General features: G+C 34.9%; 1 protein-coding gene across 3 annotated transcripts in view; it reads left to right on the top strand.

Moving 5' to 3' along the window:
- bmm (brummer) overlaps nucleotides 1-14,348 on the top strand; it is a 46,676-nt gene that overhangs the window by 26,542 nt on the left and 5,786 nt on the right. Inside the window, exons 2-11 of one of the 3 annotated variants that reach the window (XM_069840018.1) lie at nucleotides 1,314-1,426; nucleotides 2,196-2,315; nucleotides 2,410-2,598; nucleotides 4,952-5,035; nucleotides 5,464-5,640; nucleotides 6,306-6,481; nucleotides 7,864-7,992; nucleotides 9,565-9,722; nucleotides 10,129-10,210; nucleotides 12,960-13,152. In XM_069840018.1, coding sequence (XP_069696119.1) covers nucleotides 1,314-1,426; nucleotides 2,196-2,315; nucleotides 2,410-2,598; nucleotides 4,952-5,035; nucleotides 5,464-5,640; nucleotides 6,306-6,481; nucleotides 7,864-7,992; nucleotides 9,565-9,722; nucleotides 10,129-10,210; nucleotides 12,960-13,152 — 1,421 coding nt within the window. The remainder of the gene's footprint in view (nucleotides 1-1,313; nucleotides 1,427-2,195; nucleotides 2,316-2,409; nucleotides 2,599-4,951; nucleotides 5,036-5,463; nucleotides 5,641-6,305; nucleotides 6,482-7,863; nucleotides 7,993-9,564; nucleotides 9,723-10,128; nucleotides 10,211-12,959; nucleotides 13,153-14,348) is intronic. The other 2 variants (XM_069840019.1, XM_069840020.1) reach the window with 2 other exon arrangements.

Here is a 14,348-nt window from a genome sequence, read left to right on the forward strand (position 1 = left end):
TGCGATCCGTTCTGTCTTTATTGTGAAGATTATGACTTAATATTAAGACACTCACAAGTAGTGGGACTCGCTGGTCATGTGATCAGAGTAACGTCACTGCTTGAGACATTTACAAGTCACACGGAAAAATACATGCGCCTTTTCCTATGAGAATAAAATAAAATTTCACTTTCTTTTGAAAATGTTCGATTCAAAAAAATATTTTGCAGTAGCTGGACTTGCATAAAATCTCATCTGCTGTATTTATAAACAGAGAAAAGAGATGGCGTCACGTATTTTTCTGTTATGTGAAGTTCTCAAGAGCAAAAGATGGAATCTTCCTAGGACGCAAATGAAGCTATACAACTCCATATCCCCAAATCTAATCCAATCCCTTCTGGATCAGTAGGATTTGAGCTAGACATGCTACGACTTGAATCACAGCAGACTGTAGTTGGTGGTAGGGATGACCATCGTGACCTACCGTGTAGAAAACGGATATATACAGAGTGGAAGATGTTCGCTGACAGTTATTTAAGGGACTAATCCATAGCATAGCATAACATAGCATAGCATAGCATAGCATAGTATTAATGGGGAACTCCTATATCGTTTTGTTCCCTTCAGCTTAAGATTTTCCAGAAATAAATATTTGCATGATAAATTTTTATTCCATTATCTTTTAAACACAGTTTGAAATACACGTTTAACAATTTTTTTACATTAGAGTTTTGAGATCCCCAGTTTCCCTTACAAGAACGTTCTTTCGTGTACCTTTTAAATGTTTCTCCCCACATTTTCCCATTCATCCATTGATTCGTTCAGTTCTAACAAATATTTTGCATAATCTTTCTGTCATGATTATGGTTTGAGAGTGTTCTAATACTCAAATTATTAATAATTCACTTTAAGTAATGAAAATGTGACAATGCTGTTAACCAAAATGTAGACACGTGCTTCACTCTAAGGTCTGAGTACCTTGGGGCATAGAGCATTTTGCAGTGCGGAGCGGGTAGCAGGCAGTGTTCGTTTGCATCTTTTCCCCTCACTGTTGCGGAGAAGGGGTGTTGGCAAGTGTTACTGAATTTACTGCCATGTTGCAATTATTTCTACAAACAAAGTCGATATCCCACTAAATAAAAAGCAATAACGCAAAATGGCAAAGGTAAATTTTGTTCCTTTTAACTTAACATTACTGTCATCGAACACTTTCCACTTCGTATATTACAATATATGTTTGTCTCGCTTACAGTCTTGTTCTTAATGTATCTAGTTAGTAAGCTCTGTCAAATATCCAATAGAAAGACTTAAGTACAATTTCCTTTCTGTTTAAGGAGACATGATAAGCAATGTGCTGAGAGTTGTGAGTGAAGCTCGGCAGGGCACGCTGGGACCTTTTAGTCCATCCTTCAATATCCATAAAGTTCTGCTGGAAGGATTAGAAAAGGTAATTTTCACATATATCTTATGCTTTTCAAGCAGACACACCTACTATCATCAAATAATTTTCTGTAAGTTTCGTTTCTTAAGCAGTTGACAAATAATGATTTATAACCAAAGGTTATTTATAAGAACTAGGTTTCCAGTGTAAGAAGGAAGGATATCAAAACAGAATTGTATTTTCAACTACTGAAAATTTGAAGAAAATGGTTTGTTTTTAGTATTTCCAGATATAGTAAACTAAGATCTTTCTGCACTTTGCTAATATGACAGTGAGAAGCATTCCATTTCTGAGCCAGAAATGGACTCTGAGGCAAAATTCTCTTTGTTCAGAAACAGATTTGTTTTTCTTACCGTAAATCATGACCTGGTATATCTGGCTAGAGAAGCCATTCTAACGATTTTATAGCCGATGAAGTTTTCCATGGCATTATGTTTTTAGCATATTGAAATAATATAGTAAACAGTTGTTAATGGCAATAAAAATCCTTAGCATTCCGTTTTCAGAAAGAAAGAAAAGCCGGACTTCCAATACATAAAAGGGTCATTCCACTGAATGAAGATGCTTCAGACAGGATTATCGGTTATTTTCTTGGCCACCTTTTCTGCTTCCCCTTTAAAATGGCATGGTAAAAAACAAAATGCTAACAAAAGCACTGCTTGGATCACAGTGGAGGACTTTGTAACACAATAAAATACCTAAAGGCCAACAAATGTTAATTAAAAAATAGAATGGATTGAAATAACAAGTCTAAATAGAGCTTTTTAAATTACAGGCACTTCCTGATGACGCACACTTGAGGGTTACCGGCAAGCTTCACATCTCTCTGACACGAGTCTACGATGGCAAGAATGTTATTGTCTCTCAATTTAACAGCAAAGAAGACCTCGTTCAGGTAGGCTATAACACGTTCCAATATGGATAACTGTCTCTTCGAAATGATTTGTGATGGCATTAGCACGTTGATTTTTCTTATTTTTCTTTCACAGGCTCTGCTGGCAAGCTCCTTCATCCCTGTATTTTCGGGGCTCCTGCCTCCTAAATTCCATGGAGTTAGGTACATGGATGGGGGTTTGAGCGACAATTTGCCCATGTTGGATGAGAATACTATTACAGTGAGTCCTTTCTGTGGAGAGAGCGACATCTGTCCACGGGATTTGTCTTCCCAACTCTTCCATGTAAGTAAAACATTATTGTTGAGCTCGATATTTCATGCTTTTATCCTAATCTGTTTTCAGCTGAAGTGGCTGGTCAGAATGGGGCTCGTAGTGTGTTAGAGGTCTCGTCATAGTTGATGTAATGTACTTAAATTTCACTATCGAAAGCTATGAAAATTATGAGCATGGCCAGAGTTTGTACATCATCAATTTACGATACGTAAAAGAACTCTGACCAAGGACTGACAGATGGTCTCTGCTGGCCAGCATCTCGAGTGAGAGACTGCAGGACTAGCCCGTGGCAGAAAAGTAAAACAGAGTAAAAAAAAAGAATAAGGCGAATTAAACCTAAAAGTAGCACCTAAAATTATTTACATTTTTTGTATGCCAGAAGATAAAGTATATTTAATTGGCAATATCGCAATGATGGCAGGAAAAAGGAAAGTAAGTTATACTTCTAGAAAATCTACACACACACACACACGCACCTTTTTTATCCATCCAAATTTCAGATGGGTTTTCTGATTTGAAGGTAGGCCTCTGACGTAGAGAACTGACGCTTTAGCTGTTGGTTAATGATGCGCCCTATTTTAATTCCAGGAATTCTCCATGTGAGAATTTATAATAGTACATTATGCAACGAGCCTATAATGATAGTAATTAAGACGCGAGTATGTTTGTTTATGAAACGAGCGCAAGCAAGTTTCATAATTTTCATACGAGCGTCTTAATTACCATTATAAGCAAGTTTCATACGACTTTTTATGCTCGACCATAATTCTAACTTGAAATGATTCAGAAGTATTCATTTTATTCGTATCTGACTGAAGATCGGAAGTGACCTTGTGCATAGCTCGTAAATTGTGAGATGTGCGCAGACGCGAAAGTATTGATTTTTTCCGAGGAACAATAATGTCATTGACCTTGATATAATGTAGAGAATAACATGAACTAATTTTGATATAACCTGGAAATTGATTTAGAATTGAAAAACGAGGTGACAAATTGAATTCATTTGAATATAATTTACAATTAACGCTAATTATTATAGTAACAGAACATAACCTTCTGCGACAGTATTGGATTTCCAGCCTTTGTGACGTTTCCCTCGTTGTCTTTCGATTGCATATCCGAGAATAATCGAAAACCTGAACTTTAATGAATAAAGGACTGCTACCAGGTGTATAATTACTACATTTCGGCATGGTCGAGCATAAAAAAATTATTATAATAGTTGGGTTTTCTTATGTTACCCCATTTCTGCTTTCATTGTTTCGTTATTTCTCTATTATAACCTCGTCATCTCATGATAGCATGTACAGTCTTGCCAACCAATACATCAGCCCTCAGGCACATAGTAAAATATCAGTTGAATATAATTTTATTGTAATTGTATTTAATCATACTCGTTTCGCCATTGTTCGAATTCAAAATTAAATTTGGTCTGTGTACATACCAAAGAGACATGTTAAAAACATGTTCGTCTTTATAATTAATGGACCATTGATGTGGTGTAGGGTAACGCGCAACACTGGTGCTCTAAGGCTGTGCTTGAATGTAGGTTCAAATCCTGCTTGTGGTGACTATCTTTTTCCTGTCATTTTCGCCAAGTGTCAGTTAGTCCTATGGCATCTACTGGGAGTCATTTCGTCAAAATACAATTTCAATACAAACAATTTCATTGACGCTATATAACTGCGCAATTGATAAACGTTGTTAAATAACTGATTTTAAAATTTAGAATGAAGATATGACTTAACCAGTAGTACGGGGACTAATAAAATGTTGTTGTAGTGTAATTTTTTTACATCACTGAAACGCGTTTGACTGCTTCTCTAGTCAGTATAATGGCTTATAGATCTGGAGGTCCCGGGTTCGATTCCCTTGTTCGACTCTTGGGGAATTTTCCTTGAGGAAGAAAAGTTCTCTAGATATTTAGAGTCTGGAAATTTGTGTGATTACGAGTGTGACGGGTTACAATTAACCAGTCTTCAAATAAGATACAATCTCGTATCACGTATCAGGACTGTCCCTGGGCAGAAACCTAAACACACGTTTCAGTGTCACATTGTTGACAAAGTAACCCAATTTATGAACCCAGCCAGAAAGCACTAAGATATGCTAAAGAGTTTTAGCAATAAAAAAAAAAAAAAAAAAAAAAAAACTGAAATGTGGCGAGTCCTATTTTCTGTTCTACGTGTACGCTCTTAAGTTTGTTTCATACTGAATGTTACATAAAACAATTGGAAAAAATAAGATTAATGGGACGGAATGGTATAAAAAAGATTATCTATCTACTTTATGTACTTCTAAAGTGCATTATTTTCAATTTATATCGCAATATAATTAATAATTATTTTTAATTATGTTTCAGATAAATGTCAGTAACACAAGTATTGAGCTATCTAAGCACAACATCTACAGATTCGCAAGGATACTGTTTCCACCTAAACCAGAGGTAAGCCAACGGAGCAATGTAACAATAGATACATATATGTCGATTTAGAGAGAAATAGACTAGTGTATATGGTATGAATGGTGAAGTGTCAACTTTGAAATTGTTGGTATATTGAAAATTGTGAACAGAATAACAAATATTTAGATTTTGGTTAAAATTTTATTAAATTTTATGAAATATTTGAAAAACAGTACCTACTTCACTTTTTGCCTCTTCTTCTTTATCTTAGACATCCTCGTTACCTTCGTTTTCATTCCTATCTTCGTCCTCTTCTCTCTATCTTTTTCATCATTTTTCATCACCGTCATATCCATCATTTTACGGTTTGGAAACTGTCACTTTTCAGCTTCATTTATCAATTTTTCTTCCATTATGGACTTTCATTATTCTCACGCAGCCTTTTAATAGATTCCACTTTTTCTTTTCAGATCCTGTCGAATATGTGTAAACAAGGATTTGATGATGCACTTATGTTCTTGCATAGAAATAACCTCATCAACTGCACAAGATGTTTAGCTATTCAGTCAACGTATGTGGTATCGGATACTCAGGATGAAAGTTTCGACTTTGATCCTGAATGTCAAGAATGCAAGCTATATAGACAGGTAAAGGACTCTTTCACAGTTTTGGGAAAATTACCTGACGATAGACTACTAATATGCAGTGAAATTCTATTGTATTTTAATTTGCAAAGATAAGTGGAATTTAATTAAATTGAAATCTAAAGATGTAATGTAAAGAAAGACGTTGAACAGAAGGGAACATAGAGTCGTCCTCAATGGTCTTGCATTTCTCATGCTGGCTGTTGGATTCTAGGTTCTCCGGTTCAAACCCACTAGAAGACAATAGCTTTTAAAAAAAGACGATAATATTCTTAGCATGACTTTCTCCATTACAGAAGCAAAGCTCTGGATCCCATGTCGTAAATTTATGGCACGCGTAAGAACTCTGTCCCTGAGGGAGAAATTCAGGCCAAATTCGTCAGCAGCCATTTCTCTCGCCTACATTAAAATTTTATGCTGAATAACCTCTGCTGTTAAATAAAACACTGTCTACTACTATTGCTACTGCTGATACTGATACAGAAAGATTGACACAGAAAATAGATTATTATTGCTACTGCTACCACTAAAAGACTATAGTCTTATCAGACGATACTCACTTATTAAATAATAAAGAATATTATCTCTATATAGTTTTGTTTTATTCTGATGCAAAAAATATGTGAAGTGACTTCAGAAAATCATGAACATTTTAATGTATGTTTCAGGAGTCGCTTGTTTCAAGCATACCAGATACGATAATAACTCTCTTTGAAGAAGCGATAGAATCTGCCAACAAAGGTCTCGTGAATTGGATATTCAAGCACCGCGGGATGAAGCTGTTGTCTGTACTCAGCTTGCCATACACGTTGCCTGCTGACATTGTATACGCCACATTCACAAAGTATGCACATCACATAGATTACATGCGCGACTCTTGTAGTTCAATGAAACATGTTATTATTAAGGCCAGGAAGTTCCTGCACTAAAAACCTACTACATATGCATGCAAGTGTCTTTAAAAACCTTAAAATATGCTAATAAATGTGCACTAATAAAATTCTATGTTTCTTGATATCACTAATAATAATAATAATAATAATAATAATAATAATAATAATAATAATAATAATAATAATAATAATAATAATAATAATAATAATGTTTGGCCAAGCACCTACATAAAATTGGAATATATCAATCCCCTAACTGCCCATTGTGCAACTCAAACCAAGAAATGGATTCGAAACACCTCAAAATCTGAGCTTCAATGGCTGACCATGACAGTATCTTTGAAAAATATTGAAGTGCAAGAGGTCAAATGACTTTATTGTGAAACGCCTGGCATTAGAAAACAACAACAACATAATAATAATAATAATAATAATAATAATAATAATAATGATAATAAGCAATAAATGTAATTATAAGTCAAACTTAGTGAGATTAAACATACATTTCGTCGGTTTACAACTAAACACATTGTCAAAAATGCTAGTATTACTTCTGAGAAAAAAGTGTATATAATGTACCTGTACTTAATGTATGTGTATAAACTTAGAATTGGAAAATGAGATGCACATAAAGAGAAACAACTTATTAATAATAATATTTTGAGGATTCAGTTTCGTCAAGAACTTTCTAACACCTTTTTCTCAGAAGTAATATTTTTCACTTAATGTGTTTTGCTTGTAAACTGACGATTTATTGTTGAGAGTGACACACTACTGTGCCGTGAGACTTTCAATACTTTTCTGGTAAAAATAATTGTAATAATTTCACACAATACCAGTTTTCAAAAGTAGAATATGATGCTTTTATTTTAAAAATCCAAACTATGCATTTTTATGCAACATAAAATCAGCTTTAATGAGCTTAAACGAGAAAATATGCCACAATAATATAAATATCATGAAACATTATGCATTTATGAAAAAGCCAAAATATGCAAATATATGTAACACAAAATTTGGTTTGATAAGCTTAAAAAGGTTGATGATTCTTGAAGATAGTTCATCAGCAATTACAGCCAATGGAAAAATATATACAAATGCATGGACTTCCTGACTTTACTTATTATGCATGTTCCCTTGATTAGTGAGGTAAAAAACTGCATTTATTACAATTCCTGTGAGATTTATTTGTAACAAAAGCAGTTTTTCTATAGGTTTGGTCTGAGTACTATTACTTTTTCTCGGTCATTTTCATTGGAGAAGTTTTTAACCTATCTTGTTTCTGGACTGTACTGTATTGTTACAAATTGCAACTTGATTTTCCTGGTATCAGTTATGTTGGTAACACCGTGCAATCTCACTCTTACGAGTTTCGCGTGGTGGGAAATGTGGCATTGAAAAGGCTGAATAGTGGCGCTGGCAGCACTGTGGTACCCCTGCACACGCACAAGCACAAACGGAGGTAAGCAGACGGCATTACAGATGGGCTTGCTTCCACTGATGTCATCCGTGCTCGGTATGTGTGCTTCATGTCGTCAGTTACCAAGGAATCCGACACTCGAAGAGAATCTAGCTTCACTTCGAATTACTTTGAGGCAACCCTGCCTTCTGTCAAACGGGTATTTTTCTTGGGATGTTTGTGTTATTTCTTTCATGTACGAACACTATGAAGTCTGTAATGCCTCTGCTTACTCTATATTTTGTTTGTCTGCTTCTGTCTTAACCTCCTTCATTTTCTCTTTTTTCTTGGGAGAAAATTCAAAGTGTTTGTTTTTGTAAAAAAAAATTGTGTATGTTGCTTTTAGTATTTGTAAATATTATTTGTTAATTCTGTCTTAAATTTAAACCAACAGGTGTGCAACGTTTAAAAGAATCTAATTTTTTTTATATTTAGATTATGAATTTTTGCGACCTTATTTGAGAATTTCTTTTATGCTGTGTATAAGTATTTATTATAAAACTAGACTTTCCCAGGAAAATAGAGAAAAAAGAAAAACAAAAATCCCGAAGTTACAATTATTATTCAGGGGTCCAATGCTGAAATATCGAAGTTACGTTTTACTGAAATATAATTTAATTCATTTGATCCATGATCTCCTTCTCCTTCTTCTTTTTTCTCTCTTACTTCCTCCTCTAGGGTTTTCTTTTTTATTCTTTTTTCTTCTCCATGACACTTCATTCTCTTCATTCTTTCTGCTCTCCTTAATCCTTGTCCTTCTCCTCAATCACTGTTCTATTCTTCTTTAACACTTGTCCTCACTCATCCTGAATTCTTATTCTTTTCCTCAACCTTCTCTTCTTCCTTAATTCTTCTTTTTTTCCCCTTTCGCAATCATAATATCATTCTTTTGCCCCTAAAACTTGTCCTCAATCCCTATTCTTTTTGTCCTTAATTTTTGTCTTCTTCCTTTTCAATTTCTTTCCTCCTTTTCTTTAATCCCTGTCCTCATTTACCTTTGCCATCCTTCTCCTTGATTCTTGTCATCCTTTTCATTAATCCTTCTGGTAGTTCTCCCTCTTCATATTTCTCATTATAGGTACCTACTTACTTTCTCATTCATTTATTTTTCTTATACTTTCCTCCCTCATCCTCTTCTTTGTCTTATGTTTTGTACAAAGTGATGTCACATGTGCTTAAGGATATAACATCAGTATAAAGATCAAAGTTATATTCATATTGAAACCTGTAAAGTAAATTATCTGGAAATAAATATTTTGAATTTAATACTTAAGGGCCGTATTCATAGACATTTTTAGCGTGGGCTTCCGGTGGATGATCAGCGTTTTTCGTATTCATAAACCAGTGTTAGCGATAGGATATGATTTGAACTCTGTACTAGTAACCAGTGGATAGCCGGGGCTAGCTTAGTACGCTCGTAGCGCGTGCTGCGAAATGTCTATGAATAGCACCCTAAAATATTAAGCCTTAGATTTGGAGTGTTCATAAATTACAACGATAATGAGAGAAATATTGATTTATACTACTGTACTGTTTCATTTCAGCTTTACTGAATTGAATTCATCTATCTTTCAGGTTCTTGGCGAGCGCACCAAGTCTGGGCAACAATCTACGGATGCTGAGTCAGTACCTCATGAACCAACTTTCAGCCCTCCTTGACAAAGTAAACAATAAAGACCAGAAGCCTGGACCTACAGTCAGATGTCATCTTGCGATCACGGAGTTTGGAGGCAGTAAGTATTTTCGTATTATATGAAGGCGAATTGATGTAATGTTTGTTTCATTGAAGATTAGAGAGATTAATAATTTCATTTTATTTAGATTTCAATGCGTACTGGTATTTCCATTGTACTTGTTACTGGAACAATTATGCCAAAATTTTACACATTCGAATTGTTTCCCTGTATTTATTTCACTATGACATACTTTTCTGAATCTAACATCTTCCTTTTATAACGAAGCTTGAAATGCAATTTGTTACTACGGTACTGTTATCAACGATATGAAGGCTGTGTAAGCTGTTCGTAGCTATCTTCACAATATTGCACCAGTCATACCCACTTAAATTATATGTATCTTTGTAGTATAGCACATATTTTCTGGATTAGGCGCTATCACTGACTTCTTGTTTTATTTCAGCAAAATATGACGTTGACAATATACAGGATGTTCCAGTCGCAGTGAAGAACAAGATGAACATTAATTTCACTCTTAATGAAAGGTTAGTAATATATTAGCTACTTCTGAGGTTCTTGTCTGAAGATGTTCATTAGAACTTCCATTTCATTACAGAATATATTTTGGAATAACTACAGAATGAGCTCTGTAGGTAACTAGAACATTTAGAAGGATCTTAATTGATGTACTTCTGTTCCATGTCTATCATTATACGTGGTAGAGGACTATGAATATAGTGAATGTACCTTATACATACAGTAAAACCTCGATAAGACGCTATCCCGTGTAATACGCTTTTTTTGTCCGGTCTGTGCACATTTCATATATAACGCCTTTATAAAATACCCCGTTTGTTGTGTTCAAGTCCCGCATAATACGCTGTTTTTGTGGAATATTTTCGATGTAATTTTCAGTAATGTACTGTAATAGCAATGAAATATCTTGTTCATTGAACTCACTGGTGTCATTAACCTGAAAAGTATTGGTATTCGACCCTTTACCTGCGCATTTAAACCTTCATACTTCATACCTCGGTATACCCCACCCTCTTGTTATGCTCTCTTATTTGACTCCTTACCTGCGTGGTTAAAGCCTACATACAGTTACAATACCTCACAGTCTTGCTAACCCTCTCTGTCAAACAACGTTCCTCACTCGGCCGTAATAAAATTCTGGAAATTTCTGCTGGGCAGTTTGTTATCCTTTTGTGTACTGACAATGAGTGTTAAACGAAAAGCCCTTTTTGTGTCGGAAAAATTGGAAATCTTACGAAAGTACGACGAGAACAGTACTCTTAATCAGAAACAACTCCCTGATGCATTAGGAATCCCATCATCGACATTAAGAACGATAATAAAAAATCGCGACTCAATCACTACAACTGCGACGTCGGGAGGATGTAATCACAGAAACTGAAGTGTGGTAAACATAAGGACTTGGAGAACACGCACACAGCAAGCAACTATAAATGTTTTTTTTTTTTCGAAAGAATTAACTACAGTACATATTGTAAATGTCTTTGACGTACAGTACAGTAATTACATAATGGAGTAATACTGTATTACCTTTCATGAATCATGTATTTCAATAAAGAAAAATTCTAATAGATACTGTATATGAGTCAAAATTATTATACCCGCCTAATACACGGTCCCAGTTAATACGCGTTTTACACTTGGTCCCTTGAACAGCGTCTTATCGGGGTTTTACTGTATTTAGATTCAAATTGATCTTCTCCTCCAGTTACGATATATTGCTAAAAGCAGTCCTGGATTTTTTTTCTCTTAAGAAAACGATGATTTTCTGTTCTTAAGAGAATATCTGTGACCATATTGCCATTGAAATATAACAGTATGGTGAATGGCTTCTTCAACATAATTTGCTGGAACATTTTCAGAGGTTCAGTTCCACTGTACCTAATTTCCGATAAAACTTCATATTTGTACTCTGTTAAATTGTTGACATGGTAGACTTAGCCACAACCACTGTAATGCACAATTAGTATGCTAATGTTGTTCAGACAACGTGAGTAGAATAATGGATTGTTGTTGATAAACAGTATTACAAGTGAATGTGACCAGAATTTCTGAAGATCAAAACGGGACACTTACCAGTACTAACACTCTGGCTTCGCAGAAAACTCCCTCCCTAGTTCTACAACATTCAGTAGATACCGGAAATATAAATTTAATTATTTAATTTTAAAATAATGGGAACACAATTTAGGCATTAACTGTTTAAGATTTATCATATTTATAACAAAATTACATTGCATACATGTTTTTGGTGAATGAATTTTCATAAGAAGTTTTTTTACTCTCCTTCAAGAAATTGAAGAAATCAAGGAAACTGTATTTGAAATTAACTTAGGTAATTAACAATTTTTGAGATGGGCAGAGCATGTAGCACGTATGGGCGAATCCAAAAAATGCATATAGAGTGTTAGTTGGGAGGTCGGAGGGAAAAAGACCTTTGGGGAGGCCAAGACGTAGATGGGAAGATAATATTAAAATGGATTTGAAGGAGGTGGGATATGATGTTAGAGACTGGATTAATCTTGCTCAGGATAGGGACCAATGGCGGGATTATGTGAGGGCGGCAATGAACCTCCAGGTTCCTTTAAAGCCAATAAGTAAGTAAGTACCGGTAATTAACAATGTCTTCATTGTGTCAACTTTCAGTTGTATTTTCCCCGGTATCCATATTTTGTTCGTTCTGGTAATAATTCTTTCTACAGGGGCATTGGTTCCACGCAGGAATAAGCCATATTCTACAATGTTTAACATTGTTTCTGAATGACATTTATTGTCTTGTGAAATGCTGAAACTTTTCTACTCATCTTATAGGGACTTCTTTTTCCTCTTCATTCCACTGAGTGATTTTGTCTGCACTAACAAATTACTTCACATAAACAAATTCATTGTCATCAAAGTTGGAATCACCAGTAACGTTTATAAATTATGGTGTTATCTATACACATTTCAACATCATTCCATTTTGGGTCATTGTTCAGCAAGATTCGTTCCTTGCATTTTCCAGCAAAATGGGAACTGTCGGGAAATCGAGACAGAATGTCTAAAAATGGGATTATTCTATTCAAAATGGGACATCTGGTCACATTATACAAGTTACAATACTTATATGTAAAGTGCATTATAGACTATAATGGAGAGCAGTACCACATAGGTGCCAATTCCTTATGCTTTCTTGGATCCGACTTCACGGAATTCCCTCCTTGGATTTGATTTTGCTATATTACTACATTGTCTTTATGATTTGTATTGAATCTACAGCAGACCACCAAGTGTTGTGGGCCAGGCTGACTCAACAGATGTGCGGCTATTGTCAAGACGCTCCAGTTTTGCAGTGAGCTGCACAGATCTTGTATCCACGCCTGTAGAGGACGACACTTTCGAGCACATCTTGCAGGAGACTGCACATCACGACACTGTGATGGCCTATTACTATATGGATGAGAACCATAAGGTACGTGTACTAGTTTTAATACAATTTAGAAACGAGAATAGCAAGAACAGTAATGCGATTGTTGGCAGAGGCAAAAATAATAAAACAAAAATTTAATAAAGGTTGTTGCTTGCTTACTAATTCTCTTGGTTTTGGATATCCTTCATTTGCCATCTTACATCCTAATAGTACTTTTCTAGCTAAGAATCTTCGTGATGGCTTGAGACTTGAGAAAGATGATCTTCATTAGTTTTTTGCCGACTTCGGTATAGTGGGCAACAAGGTGATGGATATAGTGACATTCTGTAAAGGTGCGCTGCTAAACAGTCATTTCCTGTGTGCAGACTCTCTCATACTGTCCTGAGGAAATCTGGGATTAGGTGTTCATTCTTCAGAATTTCACTCCACTGCTAATTTTCACTTTCTGTTCCACGTTCTTCTAATTTTGCTTTCATAGTTATTTGAATTTTTTTATTTTGCAGTTTCAAATGATACTGCAGAGTTGGCTGTTTGCAAAATATTAGTACCTTGTTAGGTCAGGATGTTTATAGTCATTTATCCCACTATATGACGGAATCTATTAGAAGAAAATTATTTTTCTACGGTTTCACTACTATTTCGATTGGTGCTTTTGAATCGCATAATAAAACCATCTTATTGAAAGATTTGATATGAGTGAAAAGTTGTTTCAGTGACTTGTTTATGGCCTCTAGATGGGCAACATAAACATTGCTGGCAGAGGAATAGAGAAAGATACATGCTAATCAACCAATGGCAGAGATAACGTTCCGTTGATTAGCAAATATCTTTCTCCCTTCCTATGCTAGCAATGTTTACGTCGCCTGTCAGACATAGAACCAGTATATGCTGATGTAAGATGGGAATAATTTGCTATAAATTTTGGCTTCTGAGTTAGATTTTCTATTGAGTAGTGATCCATCAGTATAAATATGAATTAATTCTTCTTGTGAAAATTTTATATTGATTTGTTTCCAGACTCAGTTTTTACAGTACTGTAATAAGATAAAGTAGTAATTGTCCTTTTTTCTTACCTTAAAAAGTCTCTTATATTATTCAATCCCAGACACACTACACATTATGCTTATTGCGTCCATTCTTGTATTTTTTACTTTGTGTATCAGAACCTTATACAGTCTCACTAGATAATGACCTAGAGAGAAAGAGATCCACAAAAGAAGAAATTTCATGGGTGAGAA

The sequence above is a fragment of the Periplaneta americana genome, chromosome 11, assembly GCF_040183065.1.
Source record: "Periplaneta americana isolate PAMFEO1 chromosome 11, P.americana_PAMFEO1_priV1, whole genome shotgun sequence".
Lineage (NCBI taxonomy): Eukaryota > Metazoa > Arthropoda > Insecta > Blattodea > Blattidae > Periplaneta > Periplaneta americana.